At 42.3% G+C, this 15,609-nt stretch overlaps 1 protein-coding gene across 1 annotated transcript in view; it reads left to right on the top strand.

Annotated features, from left to right (window-relative positions):
- Nucleotides 1-4,337: 4,337 nt before the first annotated feature.
- ENPP1 (ectonucleotide pyrophosphatase/phosphodiesterase 1) overlaps nt 4,338-15,609 on the top strand; it is a 53,345-nt gene continuing 42,073 nt past the window's right edge. Inside the window, exon 1 of the mRNA XM_066179166.1 lies at nt 4,338-4,526. Within this exon, the coding sequence (XP_066035263.1) occupies nt 4,341-4,526 (186 nt within the window). The 5' untranslated portion in view covers nt 4,338-4,340. The remainder of the gene's footprint in view (nt 4,527-15,609) is intronic.

Below are 15,609 nucleotides of genomic sequence, written 5' to 3'. Positions count from 1 at the left end.
CATCTTGATGCTAAGCTCAGAACCTGAGACTTGCAAGGTGTGCCTTGAAACTCTACCTTGTCCTTGTGTCTTGGATCTTTGCTCAGTTATGTACCATGCCTTGATGCAAATTGTTCAGTCCACACAGTTTGATATGCCCATAAATGCCATGGGATTTCTGACTTCATCTTAGGCATTACACCCAGACATAATAAAACAGTTCTGAGATACACCTCCAGTTTCATTTGTTCCTTTCATTAAGGAATTCTTGGATTTTTGTAAAGTTTTAGATGTATTTTGAATGCTAAATAAAACTACCCATAAGGATATTTCAGAAACTACCATAACTGCTAATTTTTCAATGATTTCTAGACTAGTCTACAACGCAACACTCATACAACAATGCCAGAGCAGTCCTTATAGCAGGAGCTGAGAAACAGCTTCGGTTAGCTCCTGTAAAAGTAGAGCTCAGTGTCACACTGAGCAGCAGTGGTCTTTAACAAGCAGCTTCAGACTTTCCTAGGGCTCCTGGTCTTTTTCATGGTTACAGGAATTTTGCTGCGGATCAGAGGCAATGCAACAGGAAATCCTTGCCACAACCACCAACCACCGGTTTCTATTGCAATGTAAGGGTCAAGACTCAGCCAGCCTGGAGCTGATTATTGCTGGCAACCTCACAAGATGATGCTCGTCTGCCTGCAAGCTCAGACTTGCTGTGAGAGCAGCAAGGGCCTCCCAGCTCTGGCTGGTGCAAGTGGATAGTCCAATCATGCAACAGGGTGCCATTAACAGACCCTGTCACTAGCCACAGCTCTGAAGGGGTCCACAGCCACCTCACACACAGGGGCCAGATGAGAGCACTTGGTGCTTGCTCAGATCTTTCCAGAAACAGAAGTTTGGTGGAGATTTTGTTGAGGTGAAAAAGTGCAAGGAGAAAACATTACAAGCTGTGACATGCAGCAGCATGGAAAAATTCCTGTGTTTACCATTTTCTACTATGACATAATTTGTTTGTTTATTTTTTCTGCAGCCACTAAAAGCTGAACAGCAAATTAAAATTGATAATCTCTGATGACTCCTTTCACAGACAAGGCCTGCAAACATGAAGCTGATATAACTGCTATTCCCCCTTAAAATTTGGTTGGGTAGCTTGACTCAGTTACTGCTGGAGCTGGCAGCTGTACTGGCAGCAGCCCTTGCTTCCTCAAAAGCTTCCTTGGCATCTGTTGAAATGCCTGCAGCCAATTTTTGGAATTCGGATTCGCTACCTCAGTAATCTCTGCAATTAATTTGTTGCAGAATGATGTCTTTTGTCACAGATTTTTTGAAATGGTATTAACTGCTATTTAATAACTTCACCCCAAAGAGACAAAGCAGATGTGGATTTTTGAAGGTTTAATATTGGGAATGTTTGCCTCTTCGCCCATTATTCAACAGACTTATTCAGATATATTTGATTTCAGATACATTTTCAGCATCAAAATTTAGTCCTTTTTGGTTTTCCAGACTCTCTTGTCTAGAGCACTTCGACACCCTGTCATCTGAAATGAGTTTACTTCTCACTGTTAGGTTAATTATTTTCTATGCTGGTTAATTATTTTCCATGCCTAGCCTGAAGTACCTTAACTATTTGTATTATCACAGAAATTATAAAATTGATGCTGTTTCATGACTATTTGTACACAGAAGAGTGTTAATGAATAGTTAATGAACAAACAACTCAGAAGTTAGATCCAGCTGCAGAATATCCTTTCTTTCTATGGAGAAAAAAAAAAAAGATACCTTTTTGTCTGCAATGTAGCTATATATAATTGCCATTAAATCCTCATTATACAATATATGTTATTCAAATTTTTGAGTGGGTGACACTTAGGACAAGAAAGATTTCTATTTGAGTAATACTTAAAATTAATGAAAAATATCTTTCTACACACAAAACCAAGGAAATGAAAAATGAAATTTTATTTGCAAAAAAAACCTTGTAAACTTTTACTTCCTTTTTTTGTTATTGTTTGTTTGTAGAGAGAAAGCATTTACTTTCTTGCTAGTGTGACTGGAAATGGAAAAAGAAAAGATTTGAACTTAAACACATGATTGAAGTATCTTTTCATTTTTATGAAAAAAAAAAGTGAGGGTCCTACTGCCACTTGTGGTAATTATTAAAGCCACATTCACTGAAAAAAAAAGCAAAATCAAAACAATTTGACTCTGTCAGCTTTTATGAGAGTTTTTAAATTATTGAGCAACTAGCTTTGAATTTGCAGCTTTCACGTGCCAAAATTCTTGAATGTATAATAAGTAATCTGCTCAGCTGGACAGCTGTTTGAAATGCCACACTGATGAAATAAAGGAGATTTTTAATGTAGGTTCAAGGGCTTAGTTCTCACAATTTCTGTTGCCTTTCTCTTGTGTTTGCAACCAAGTGAAACATTAGTGTAGAAATTTCCAAGACTGCGCCTGTGGAACCTCACTAGATGATAACAGGCTGGTGGAAGCAGCTCTGCAGTGACCCTCAGCATGCTGTGAGCTGCTGCAGCACTACAGACCAGCAGTAATGTACATGCTGCATTTTTGCAATTATTTTTAATGGGAAGTTGTACTGACAGCTTGTTCTTGTAACTCAGCTGAAAAAGCAAGCCAAGCAACTACATTTCAAGAACGATCAAGATCACTTCCAAAGGAAGTTTTCATTTCACTATAGCTATTTTTTAGAAAATATGGGGTTTTGTCAGCAGTTATGCAAGGGCCACTCCTTTCTGGGTATATTGACAGCTAAAATAAATCTGACATAGACTCCTGAAGCCCTAGGAAATCAAACCCATCATCCCATTAGAACTAAAAGACAAAACCTAACTTCAACATACATAACTGTGTATGAAACAGTGTATGTGTATGAAAACTAAAGAAATTGTGGAGAATGAGATACTTTTAGTAATTTAAACTTAGGCATACTTTGCAAGTCTTGATGCTACTCAACACTCACAGATCTATTACAGAAAGGAGGAATGACCCACATCTGGAGCCAGCTCTGCAGTCAGGACTGTACCTACACACATGGGGTGAACTGCCTTTCCCCATGGACAGTGTACATACAGGGTGTGTACAAACACTTCTGCCAAACAAGCAAGGCAGTGGAAATGAGTGGGAAGTGACACCTTGGAGCCAGATGGTGCCAGTTCCAATAAAAGGCCCTGAAGGGCACCAAACATGGATTTCACCCCAACAACACCAACCCTCTGAACAGGGCCTGGCTTGGGGGCAGTGACCACAAAGTCACAGAATCAGAGAATATGCTGAATTGGAAGGGACCCACAAGGGTTATCAAGTCCAACTCCTGACCCGGCACAGGACCATCCCCAACAGTCTGTGCCTGAGAGCATTGCCCAAGTGCTTCTTGAGCTCTGTCAGCTTTGGTGCTGTGACCACTTTCCTGTGAAGAATCTTTTCCTGATATCCGGGAAAGATACCGAAACCTCCCCAAAACAACTTCAGGCCATTTCCTTGAGTCCTGTCACTGGTCACCACAGAGAAGAGATCAGCGCCTGCCTCTCCTCGACCCCTGCGAGGAAACTGTAAACTGGGATGAGGCTCCCCCTCAGTCCCCTCTTCTCCTGGCTGAACAGATCAGAACACCCTAAAGGAGTCGCAGTGTCCCCTGGGCGGGCGATGAAGCCGCCTGCTGCGCCGCGCCGCGCCCTGGTTGTGCGGGCACTCGGCTGGCCTGATGTCCCGCGTGGGGGGTTTCCGTGGGCATCCCTCAGGCACTTGTGGACGATAGGGGAAAACCTCCTCGGGAAGGGGCGAAGAACTGCAGGCAGGGGCGGAGGGAAGCACCTTCCGAAGGAAACCAGCAGCCGGCAGCGCTCTGGGTGCAAAGCGCACCGGGGGCTGGCTGCGTGCCCCTGCCGGGACCGGGAGCGGGACCCCCGCCTCCGCGCACACCTGTGCCACCGCCGCCGGACGGCTTCGGGGAAAGCCGCGCCACCGCCTCCGCCTCGGGATCGGGCAGCGGAAACTTTCTCCGCGGTCCCTCGTAAACACGACCAGCAGGCTATTTCGGAGCAGCGCGGTGTCCTCCGGCCCCGCACCGCCTCCCTGCCCTGCCCTGCCCGCACGGAGGGGCGGCCGCGGCCCGCCCTCACCTGCAGGGAGGATCGGGAAGCGGGGGGCGGCCGAGCCGGGCTGACAGCGCGGGGCGGGCGGGCAGGGAAGGACGGGAACATCCCGCTCCCTCCTCCTCGCCGCTGCCGCGCGGGAGCGGGGGTGCCGGTGTCCGCGCTCCGGGCGGGGCGGGGCGGGACCGGGCCGCCGGGCTATTAATAGCCGTGTCCGAGCGGGCGCAGGGCAGAGCCGAGGGGACCATGCAGGGGAACGGGCGGCAAGCGGGGAAGGGCCACGAGGAGCACCTGGACGGGGTAGGGGCGGCTGATGGCGGGCTGCAGGCTGCGGCTGTGCCTATGCTGCCGGCTATGGAGGTGGCCGAGGAGCCGGAAAAGCCTCCGGGCGGCAAGAGCAAGGATCCCAACACCTACAAAGTGCTCTCCCTGGTAAGGGCCGAGGTGCCGCGGGGCTGGGCGGGCGGACCTGCGTATTACCTTGCCGGCGGGAGCGTGGGGAGCAGTGCGGCTGGCGCAGGTGTTTCGCCCTTCTCCAAGCTTCGGGAGATGGGAGACGAACCCGGGGAAGGACCTTAGAAACCCCTCGCCGGTGTTGGAAGAGGCAATACGACAGCACGGGCTCCTCGGAATGTCTGGGGCAGCAGTGCTACGGGACGGCTCCGCTTCGGAAGTCAGCCTCGGGCAGGAGATTGGCACTTGCACATAGACAGCGACCTACCTTAGGGAGGGATTCGTAACTCTTGATTTATTTTACTCTTTTGACGGTCCTCGGCGTTTAATCTTTCGAAATGTTTTTGTGGTGTCACTGGTTGTCATGTCTTCTTCCATCGTGTGGTTTTAGCTGTTTGCTGTAGGGGAGACACCACGGAAGACAAAACCAGGTTAAAATAAGAAAATATGGCTGGAAAAACTAAAAAGAGTTCAAGAGCCAAAAAGGACAGAGAAAGTGTAAAAACTTGCCTTTCTCTGAATTTGAGCTACCGTGGGTTGAAAGTTTGTCTCCAAGTACTGCTGGGAGGCATTTTTGGCCCTTGTTCAGAAGCCCCAGCAGCCAAAGCCATTGTTAGCAGGTAGGTCACTTTCCAGTTTTAGCCACTCTGCTGTATTATAATTATCCTCCCCATAGAGATGAGAAAATAAGATCTTCCAAACTGCCTGGAGTAATCATTATGAGGCTAAAATCATTATCAAGGTGAAGGAGTTGTGGTGTTCTTGGAAGAAAGCTTTACTGGAACTGCAGCAGGCTTCACTACGTATGTATGCATAAGTAGCTCTCTTTCAATACATTGAAGCATAAGGGTCAAGGTGCCTATCCAAATTTACTGATATCTTTGTAATCTGATTACTGTTTCAAATGAATCATCCACCCATATCATTGTGACTATAGGTTGGTCATACTTTCTGACATAGCAGGTGGTAAATTATAATTCTAAGTTTGTCAGAATGCTATAAGAAAAATATGAAAAACCATGCAAAGGTCTATGGCAGTTTCCATGCAGAAGCTTTTTGGCAACTTTTCTAATGAAATGTCCCCTTAAATAAAGGTTGTGGTTAGTAGCTTGTTTCATTACTTTATCTTCTGGAGATGTTAAAGCTGTGCCATAAAAGCCACTGCAGCTGCATGGTGAAAACAGCTCAGCTCTTTTCAGGCTTAGAAATTAGATACTAGTAGTGGGAAATAGTGCTACCCTATTCAAAACCTAATGTTGTTGTCCTGACTTTTTAGGCTCTAATACTACACAATTATTAGAGATACACAGCTACTTAGAGACTGGAGTTGTGCACAAGTTAGTGTTTGCAGTTACTTATTCTTCTGAATTAAGTTCTTATTTTCCAAATGTCATTTGCTGAGAATTGGCAAAAGTTTCCTCCTGTGCTGATTAAAGTATCAGAGTGAAATATGTCATCTGTACAGAAATAATTAAAAAATTCTAAATATGGTCATGTGCTTTTATTTTGGACAATTGCAAACACTGGGCTAATGTAGGATATACAATAAGAACTTGGAAAACTTTCTAAATATTGCAGGTGATACTGGAGTGAGCAAAAGAAAAATATATTTAACCTAAACATGTTAGAAAATGGAAGCTGGAGTTGGAAATGCAAGTTTGTTCTTTCTCAAGAGCCAACGTATTTATAAAGCATTGATGATATCCAAATGTAATAAATGAGTGGACTTATGTGCTTGGTGTTTGTAGTTTTATAGTAATGTGAAACTATTAAGGTGTCCAGATGTAGGTAAACCTCAAATGCCTGTATTTATCCTAGCTGTTTATGCTATTGCTTCCTTTATTTATGTAGATAAAAAAAACATAAATGCTTTCAAGTGAGTTTAGGTTGAAATTTTCTAAAAACTCATGAATGCATTTCTGCTGATTAGGGAGTACTTGAATCACTCTTATTGCTTTCTGGAAAGCTCCGACTGGCCTGCATTCTCCTCTTCCTTCACAAGTGCCTGCCACCTGCAGATGCCTGTGCAGTTTGTGAACACAATCTCAACGTTCCCAGCTTTGTTCATGAGTCAGTCTTACCCTATTACAGAGCAGCTGTTGCTGCTGCACAGGGAAGATTCTGCAAATGGTGGGACAGGCCCACAGGTATTTACTAACCTGTAGTGCTTCCCTAAGCACCTAAAGCACACATTTACTGTCTTGCCAGTTTTCTGAGCTCAAACTTCTGTCCCTCAAAGCCCAGTGAACTGTCTGTCTGTCTGTAGTCTCTCCAGGCTGTTGTGTGAGTGAGCATATGCTGCTGCCCAAGAGCAGCATAGCCTTTGCTTATGTTTGAGGTTTTTTTATCCCCACTGGCCAGGAACTCAGGGATTGCATTTTGGTCTGATTCATTCATTCCATTAAAAAAAAATTTCCATGCCAGTCTAACAGCTGAAATGTTGAGAGAAATAAAAGTAATAGCATAAGAGAATGTTTCTTTTCAACAGCTTCAGACTCTTTGTCAGAGCTGGAAAACTCATTTAAACTGACACTTTTGTTAGAAAAATTCTTAAGGCGTTTTTGCAACTTGAGAATTCCTAAGTATAAAAAAATTACCAAAAAAATTCCAGGTAAGGTCCTGACTGACTGTTGGAAGTGTGTTAGTCTCATCTAAAGAGTAACTCAAGCATTTTAAAGTGCATAAAGAGAATACATTGTGAAGTTGTAAAAAAATGCTGTGAAATAAACTTAATTTTTTTATACTCTGTAGGGTTCCCCCCCCCCCTTTTTTTTTTCTTTAAGGCTGTCCAGTCTTTTTTGTTTGTTTGTTGTTTTCTTTTTTTTTTAAGGCACGTCCCAAAAACTAAACAACTGCCAACTTTGGGCAAGAGATTGAGCTGAAAACCTCTTTAGGTTTCTTCTAGACTTATCGTATCATAGAATGGTTTGGGTTTGAAGAGATCCTTTTAGATCAGCCAGTTTCGACTCCTCTGTCATGGGCAGGGACACCTTCACTAGACCAGGTTGCACAAAGCCCATCTAATCTGGTCTTGGACACTTGCAGGGATGCACAGATTCTCTGAACAATCTTTTCAAGTGTCTTGCCACCCTTACGATAAATAATTTCTTCTTAATATCTAATATATACATACCTTCTTCCAGTTTAAAGCCATTTCCCCTTGTCCTATCACTACATGCTCTTGTAACAAGTCCCTTTCCAGTTTTTTCATAGGCCTCTTCAGGTAGTGGAAAGGGCTGTAAGGTCTTTGCAGGGCTTTCTCTTCTTCAGGTTGAGTAGCCCCAACTCTATCTACCTGTCTTCACTGAAGAGGTGGTCTACCTCTCTGCTTATCTTTGTGGCCCTCCTCTGGACCTGCTTCAAGAAGTCTTAAGAATTCTTCTTATGCTGAGGGCCCCAGAGCTGGATGCACCACTCCAGCTGGAATCTCACAAGGGTAGAGTACAGGGGCAGAATCCCCTCCCTTGCCCTGCTGGTCATGCTGCTTTTAATACAGCCCAGGATGCAGTTGGCCTTCTGGGCTGTGAGTGCACATTTATAGCCTGTGCCCAGCTTTTCATCTACCAGCACCCCCAGGTCCTTCTCTGCAGGGCTGTCCTTAGTGAGTCCTTCTCCCAGTCTGCGCTCACCTCAGGGATTGCCTTTACCCAGGTGTAGCACCTTGAACTTGTTGAACTTCATGAGGTTCTCGTGGTCTGACTTCTCAAGCTTGTTCAGATCCCTCTGGATGGCATCCCATTCATCTGTTACATCAATGGCGCTGCTCAGCTTTGTGTCATCTGCAGACCACCTGGGAGTGCTGGGTCACTCTGAGCTTTTCATCCACTGACAGCCCCAAGTCTTTCTCCTCAGGGCTGCTCTCAAACCATTCTCTGCCCTGCCTGTGCTGGTACTGGGATTGTCATGCAGGATCCCGCACCTGGCCTTGGCGCTGTCCTGCCTCTAAACTTGCCCAGGCCCCTCTGGAGGGTATCCCTTCTTTCCAGCCTGTTGACTGCACCACACAGCTTGGTGTCATTGGCAAACTTGCTGAGGTTGCCTTGATCCTGCTGCCTGTGTCATTGACAAAATGTCACACAGTGCTGGTCCCTATGCTGACCCTGAGGAGGGCTCACTGCTCTCCACTGGCACATCAAGCCCCTTGTAGTGATTTGAAAGCAAAACAAATAAGAGGCTCTAAGTCAGAGATACAATTTAATAGGAAGAAAGGAAAGAAAGTAAAATAAAATAGATGCAATAATAGAAAAGACCACTGACAGAGTCAGAATACAACGTGAGCAGAGTGATGGAAGCATTCCAGATGAGGTGGTCTTCTTGAAGCAGTGATTCTGTAGAAAGGTCTGGTGGCTCTGTTCCTCTGGGAATCCAGTGGGTAAGGGCCCCCTTTACTGTTCCAAACCCCAGATTATATCCAGGTGAGAATGCTTGGTTCTTCCTCCTGGGCGGTGCATCTCACAATGGGATGATGGGTCATGCTGGGGGTCCTTGATGGCCCATTAAACAGAGATAGCTCCTGGAAGGAGTTATCTGTGAGTCATGGGCAAGGCATCTGATGGGCCAGTAACAGAAGATAATGGCCCAGAGGGAGGGAGTCTGGGAAAACACTGCCCCACCTGGATTCAACAGTTCATGAAGATGGTGACAGAAAACTTTGTGCACATCCTATACTACAACCCAGGACACCCCTGAGCATAGTTCATGAATGTGACCATCCAGCCAATTCCATGTCCACTGAATGGTCCCTCTATCAAATCCATGTCTCTGCAGTGTAGAGACCAGGGTGTCATGCAGAGCTTGCCAAATGCTTTGCACAAGTACAGGTAGATGATTTCCTTCCTCCACCACTGCTGTAATCCCATTTTAGAAGGCCACCAAATTTGTCAGACCCAGTTAGCCCTTAGTGGAGCCACATTACTATCACCTATCACCTCCTTATTTTCCATGTGCCTTAGCATAGTTCCTTTAAGGAACATCTGCTCCATGATTCTATAAATCTAATTTCAGTCATCCATTGGTTGCTATGTTAAGCTTTTATGAATCATAACCTCCCATTATCATAAATAAATGAGACAATCTCTGCCCAAGGGGGAGTTTCTGTTGCCAGTTCATATCTGCCATTGCTGCAGTCAGCAGAGAGTCTAACTATAGAAAAAAGATCTATTTGATGTCAAGATATTCTATATGAGTCCTGAAAAGTTTTCAGCACTTCATTTGAATAACCCATAGCTGCTGACTTTGTGCTCAGGCAGGGAGAGATTGGTGTGCTGTGTCAGGATTTTGGAAACAACTGTAGATTTGTCTGGTTTTGTTCCTTGGTTTCTTTTTTTTCCTCCACATTGATGAAGATGTGGGAACAAATTTCTCTTAGAAAGTTGTCTGGAAGATTGTATTCCTGTTTGGTTGTTTACATGCTCATGGTTTTCCTCCTGAAGACATTTGAAAGTGACCAAACATTTTTATAGATTAGTACTTAAAAAAATTATAATTCATATCTATATTATTTTCCCATGAAAATGGCAGAATATGCATTTAATTACCCAAAGCTTGTGATTTGGACCATGGTTATTGACTTCAGTGTGCGTAGTTTTATGGGTATCAGTCAGTTCTCAAGCACTGGATTGAAGGATGCTGTTATCTAAATCTGGGGCCTGAGTGCCATGTTCAGTCTTTAATCTTTTTTTGGCCCTCAGCAAACCATTCCATTTGAGCCTTTTTTTTGTATTATTTTTCTTTATGCACCTTGTAATTTTTTCTTTATTTTTCAGTAGAGAAAAGTGTTTCTTGCTGAAATTACTTGCTCCTGTGACAGTGCTGGACTGAGCTTAGATGGGACTTCTGACATCCAAGAAGCACCACACAGCTTAACAGTAATATTAGAGTGGTTGTTGGGTGATTTAATTTTTTTTGGCATTAAACATCCTTTGGTGAAACATGAAGTAAAGAATGATCGTGACAGGATTGCCACATTTTCAATAGACTTTGAAGTGCTTTCAGTTTAGAAATATTAAATGAGTTCTTGGCCAATCTCCAATATCTTAATAATTTGTAGGAAAGTCTCCTCCAATGTTGGGAAACAAGGGTGTTTTACAGCTGTCTTCTGCCAATGTTACAGCTCTCCAGTTTCCATGGTGACTTGGTTTTAATTATGAACACATGGTGTTTGGCAAAACATTTTTTTATTGTGCTTGCTGTTGATATTGCTTGAAAGCATTAATTAGAATAAAATTGTAACTATACATACAAAAAATAAAGACATTGTTACCCAGTTTAAGCCATCAAAAGAAAGTTTGGGATTTGATGAATTTAGAAATCATTATCGCTAAATGTTTGTCTTCAGTCTACTCATTTTTTAGGGAAGACTTTGCAAATAATTCTCATTATATGCAGGGAAATGTAAACCCAAAATTTCTTTATCATCCCTCAAGTGGGGATTTTCATGCTGGATATTGAAGATAAAAATAATAATCTTACTCCTATACAGTAATAATAAAAAAAGATATTTTAACTCTGAAGGGTTTAAAGAGTTAGTTTGTATTCTTGCTTTATTTACACTTCATAGAGCTAGTTGGCGTATCCTAGCCTAAAGGCAGAAGCTGATATGAAGTAAAATATACTGTCCAAAGAAATGCTTGCAGGAATTGAGTCTTTCCATTTGGTTGGGGATTTTTATGTATAAAAAAAACCAGTCAAGCAACAGTGAACACAGACAAGCAAGCACCAACTGAACAATAGCAAAACCAAAACAAGAACAGAGAAAAACAGCTTCCCAAATTCCACTTCTATAAAAATCTTCACAAGGGGAGAGTAGAGACCATTTTCATTAAAAACTGTACTCAGAACTCAGTTCAAATTTTATTGCTCAGCTAGGTTGAATTTGGATACACAGTCAAAGGGATGATTGTGAATTGGCTAAGCAAACTTCAGGTCAATTTCAGCTGGGTAGTTTAGGTATGGCTTTTAGCATCAATAAAACTGCATGGATTTTAGATTACCAAATACTCTCTTCTGCAGCTGATTTGGAGGATTTAAGCCATCCAGGAGGTTTCAGCCCCCTCTTGGAGTGCAGTGTGGATGGATGCTTCTGGCTGCCTGGACCCCAGGTGGAGTGCAGATCTTGGGACAGGGTGAAGCACACCTAGCTGTGTGACTGGTGCATCTGTCAATCCTGCTGGCTTGTTGCCTGCCTAAAAACAGGATCCATGTTGGCCTAGGAATGGGAATGTAGAATACCTGCTGGTGGATTAGGCTGCACTGTGCTGCACCTTTGGTCTGTTCAGGCAAAACGAGCTAATGGGGTTGTGAATGCTATTGCGTGCTCAGAATTGATGCTCCAGCATTCAGACTCAATCTGTGCCTTAGGGTTTCCATTACGTTCCTTTAATTTTGGAGTAATGTTTGCAGTAAATCTTTGTCTACCTCTGAGGCACCAGGTGAAGGCAGGTCATGCTGAAAGAGAAGGTAAAACCGTATACAGTTGTAGCTACAAGGCAGACATGGGCAGTGCCCTCATTGGAAAGGGACAGTCTCACTGTATGTGAGCAAGGTGACCACAGTGGATTTGGGGACACCAACCAGGGTCAGCCAATAGTCTAAATTGCCAGATGAGTGTATAATGGTAAGGGAAGGCAGGCCTGTGAGTTTGGGTCAACAGAATAAATGGCCAGGATGGGCTTGGCTGCTATGTGGCTGTACCACATTCCAGACAGGGAACAGAGGCAAGGCTGGCTAAAACGAGGAGAGGGGCTCTTCTGAGGCTTTCTCTAGCTTTTTGTTGAGAAGCTATCTTCAAGACTGGTCGAGATCTCCCAAATAGTGCTATCAATTGCTGAACCAATACCAGAGAACTAGCCCCAAGCACAGGCGGCCAAACTCCTGGGAGGAGAGTGGGTGCTTTTGTTCTGAACACCTTCATATAGTTCTGCAAAACTCAGATGCTAAAATAATAAAGAACACATTAATAGTTTAGATGGATAGGCTTTCTGTAGTAATAATTTTATCTTGAATTCTTGGTTACTGCACTAAAACTTGGATTTCAGGCAAGGCCAAAGATGTGAAAACTGCACAAGGCTTTCTTCCAACCCCTGCTCTTCAAAAACTTTCCTTTGCATTTTTTTACTAGTGGCACGGGAATTCACAATAGAATCACAATACACAGAGTGAATTGTTCTGATTTGACTTGCAGTGGAAGCTTTGTTACTGTTGCTTCCGGCTGAAAGGAGGAGCAGAGTAAATAAAGGCTTTGAAAACAATGAAAGGTATGAAGAGTTTCTCTCCTTGGAGCTGATATTAGAAATGTATATATTGACAAGTATGACCATGACTATATGCTATGGTATAATTTGTCAATGTGCTGCATCATGACAGGGTCCCATTTGAATGAAACAGTAGTAGATGTGATTTTAAGGGAAGCTATTTTATAATGTTCCATATTGAAATGATTTTTTACATTGTTTTGGTATATTTCCTGACCTCTTTTCAAAAATCACTTTCTACATTGAAGAGCAAAAAGTACTTTTCTTCACAGATGTTGCACAAATCACCTGTATAAAAAGTTTGCTGTAAGTGTGTTTATAAGGCTGCAGTGAATTTTATTGTGAATGGGTTGTGATGGAGGACAAAGAAAAGTAGTATAAGTAAGGACTTTTCACAAATGAAATAATGTTTAATTGTTTGACACAATAAGTTAATTAAGGAGAAAAGGAAGTAATAAGAAAAAAATTAAGTATTTGGATTTCTGAAGAAACTCAGTGAGCATAGGCTTGTCCCAGTCCTGCTGTGTAATGACATATAGGCAAATCAACCTATATAAATGCTTTCTAATGTGGTAGTATGTGGATTCAAGTTTGTGTTAAACTCTGGTTGCTTTTGTTCCTAGAATAACAAAAAGTATAATGGTTTTATAGCTACTTCAAGAAAATCAATAATCCAACCTGGCTATGTATATTTCATTTTGCTGTTTAACTCTGGTAAATGGGCCAGTTCTTGAACCTTCTGGCTCAAATATGTTTCCATGTTGTGAGGTATCAAAATTTGATAGTCTGCCTTTTGTTTTTTGAGGGGCTTTATTCAAAAGGTGCTGAGGTAAATAATGGCCTCTCTATCAGCCCTGGTCTTTGTTTTGGGAAAATGACCAAAGGATTCAGGGCTGAAGATGAGTCTGTGATCCCTATCGGTGTACTTAGTAAAGACCTATAAGGAATAACTGAAATTGTTTGACTTGATCTTAAAGGTATTTTTCCAGTCTAAATGATTCTGTGGAACCTGATTTGTCCTACCTTCTTCTCATACTGCTTGTGGTTCTGCAATTTTTTGACACTCCTTATAGTCTTGGTGTTTTACAGGATTTCTTCACTTATTCTTTAAGGTCATTTTGTCTTTCTTTGGAAGTTAATATTGCTTTCACGGTGGCACTAATAACAGTATCTGCCAAAGAAAAATGGATGTGAATATAGGTTTACTTGGTATGTTTGGTGGTATAATCAGTACTCTGTTGAAGCCACCCTCTCTGTACCCTGTTCTTGTCACAATTCTCATGACAGTAATTGAAACTGGAACTTCGTCTTTATTTTTGATAAGGGACTTCTGGAATAGGAAGGGCATGAAGATGGTTCAAGGCCATATTTTCAGATTCAGTTTTGCTTTTATTTATGAGTCAAGTGCAACTTCTTTGGAAAACAATTTTTAGTTGGCATAATTACTGGTAGTTTCTTTCCTTTCTATGCAGTCTTGCATTCATATGTGGTTGCCACTAAAGTGGATGACACAAGGTGGGCTTTGTTCTGTGTTCTTAGTCTGCTGTGTTGAATAAAAGAATTGTATTTGAAAGTACAGTGTTTACTTTTTTCTCATAACATCAGTTTTCAGTCCTGTTTTCCTTAGGTTTTCACAAAAATCTACTTGCTGATTAAATAGCAGAGTCAGCTGCTATCTGCTTTTTGTAAATTGGACTAGAAGTTTTATTTCCCCTTCTTTTTGGCTAGCATATTGTTGCACTTTAATTTCTCTCTAAATTTTTCCATGATGTTAAGTGCAGTGAAAAAGGTAACAGCTGGGGTAAAGCTTTGATAACAGCTCAAGTGCTAATGACTTCCAGGAGAGTATGAACCTACATGGTTGGGCAAACAACAAATAAGAAAAATATTTTAGATTCCAACTGACTAGCTGACAGATGCTAACTGTTCTGTCTTTTGGTATATTGTTCTTAAAAACCAGATGCTTGAATAGTTTTGGGAGGTATTTAGAGAGATATAGTATGATGATGATGCCTTCTGCTGATAATTCTCTGTTGAGTGAAGAGTTATCACTCTTTGGTGAGCTCTATGAAGGCTTTTATAATACCTTACAGTGGCTCAATTTACCTTTAAAACATTCTTGTCCTTTGAATGACCTTTGATTGCAATAGTACATAATAACAGTCTTGAGAACATTCAATAGAAAGAATGAGAGTAGACCTCCTCTGTGCCTCTTTGAGAAGAGAAGCAATAATGCCTATGCTTTTTCATAGTAAATCTTTTTAGCTCTGGAAAAGTTTTGGGTGTTATCTCCAGCATTTTCATCCACTGACTTCAGAATTATTTAGTCACCTCCAGTGTTTAGAACAGCCAGGACCTGAGAACCTCAGCGACTCCCCTCCTGCTGGCCTCTATGAGTGGAATGTAGATCAACAGAAGCAAGTCTCTGAAGACCATAAAAATATTTACAAATGTGAAAAGAAGAGATGACTGGTGCAAGAAGGAGGTGGTGCACTTGATTCAGTGCTGATTTACTCTTTTTTTTTAGGTGATTTGCTAAAGTGTTACTTAAGTAGCTGTGCTGGTGTGAGTGGAGTATCTACTTCCTTTCAGTTTATTAAACTTATTAAATAACCCCTGCTTTTGAATAAAACGGAGCTGTTGGCAAGGGGATTATGCTGGTTTAAAAATAGTTTTTAAAAGCATGAGTAAGTGTTCCACTACCTCTGGCAAGTATAGATAAATGTAGCTTTTTTTTTTCTTTATACAGTATGCTGTCAGCGCTTTAACAGTGCCCTTTTAGAGTCAGAAGGTGACACTGTTCTTTCTTG

The sequence above is a fragment of the Chamaea fasciata genome, unplaced genomic scaffold (assembly GCF_029207755.1).
Source record: "Chamaea fasciata isolate MVZ Bird 193981 ecotype frontalis unplaced genomic scaffold, bChaFas1.0.hap1 SCAF_3, whole genome shotgun sequence".
Classification (NCBI taxonomy): Eukaryota; Metazoa; Chordata; class Aves; order Passeriformes; family Sylviidae; genus Chamaea; species Chamaea fasciata.
This window is presented reverse-complemented; position numbering and strand designations above follow the sequence as displayed.